Genomic DNA, 1206 nt, shown 5'->3' with positions numbered 1-1206 from the left:
AGCCACACAAATCAACTATGCGTGGCTTAGTAAATGCCATTAAGGATATTTCATCAGGGCTGCACCAAAAGTTTGATGCAAGCCTGGTGCAAAATCTAAGTAAATATATGCCTGTTCTTGACATGGCTCCTTGCCTACAGACTAGAGGTCAAATTAGTTTTTTTTTGCCACAACACAGTGAAAAATGAAAACACAAAAACAGTGTCATGGGTATTATGGCAATGTTTTGCTCTCCGCCATGGATCAATGGTGTGTGCATTCTGTCAAGCATAAGTTTTGAATTGGAAAGGTAGCCTTGTAGTACAAAAACTATAGGTTGACCTAGTTTGATACTTATCCCACTCTATATTAGGAATGGTGATAAACTTTGCTCTGCCTGCAAGTTTGCTGAGTTTTGCCCATGCAGCTCTTCGCTTGGAGCGGGAAGTTCCTGAAAACTCTGCCAACCGCCAACTGGCAGAATATTTTCTGCTCACAGCACAGAGAGGAGAACATGTCTGGACATGGCAAAGGAGGGAAGGGGCTTGGCAAAGGCGGCGCCAAGAGGCACCGCAAGGTGCTCCGGGACAACATCCAGGATATCACGAAGCCGGCTATTCGCCACCTGGTGCGCCATGGCAGAGTCAAGCACATCTCCGGCCTCATCTACGAGGAGACCCGCGGGGTGCTGAAGGTTTTTCTGGAGAACGTAATCCGGGACGCCGTCACCTACACCGAGCACGCCAAGAGGAAGACCGTCACCGCTATGGATGTGGTCTATGCCCTGAAGCGCCAGTGCCGCACCCTCTACGGATTCGGCAGTTAAACACTCGACTTGCCCACAGAAAAAAAAGAAAACACCAACTTCAACGTTAAGTTGGCTAGCGGAAGCAAAAAAATCAAATGCTACAATGCCTCTGCAGAATTCTGCTGAGTGAAACTCTGTGAGTTCTGCTCATCCCCTATTCTGTATGTGTATGTACACTGCAGCACACATGCAATGTAGATAAATGCGGAGACTTTTAAAGCTTGCTCCACTGTTGTGAATGCTTCATGTAGGCATAATTTACTGGCTCAAATGCTTATCTAAAAATGTAAGTAGAGAGGTATGTATGTTAAAAAATGATTGGGCATGGGAACACCAATGTACCACCAATAAGATGCCCCTTAGCACAAAGTAGCATATAACCCCACTTTGCTTTATTTTAAGCTACTTTCCAACACAAA

The 1206-nt window shown here is 45.6% G+C and overlaps 1 protein-coding gene across 1 annotated transcript; it reads left to right on the top strand.

Annotated features, from left to right (window-relative positions):
• Nucleotides 1-493: 493 nt before the first annotated feature.
• On the top strand, nucleotides 494-805 carry LOC146831565 (histone H4-like). The gene has a single exon (XM_085604168.1). The coding sequence runs from the start codon at nucleotides 494-496 to the stop codon at nucleotides 803-805; it is 312 nt and encodes a 103-aa protein (XP_085460294.1).
• Nucleotides 806-1206: the final 401 nt, after the last annotated feature.

Source organism: Triturus cristatus, chromosome 5_1 (assembly GCF_964204655.1).
Source record: "Triturus cristatus chromosome 5_1, aTriCri1.1, whole genome shotgun sequence".
Lineage (NCBI taxonomy): Eukaryota > Metazoa > Chordata > Amphibia > Caudata > Salamandridae > Triturus > Triturus cristatus.
The sequence above is the reverse complement of the archived record's forward strand: the minus strand, read 5'-3'. Positions and strand labels throughout refer to the sequence as shown.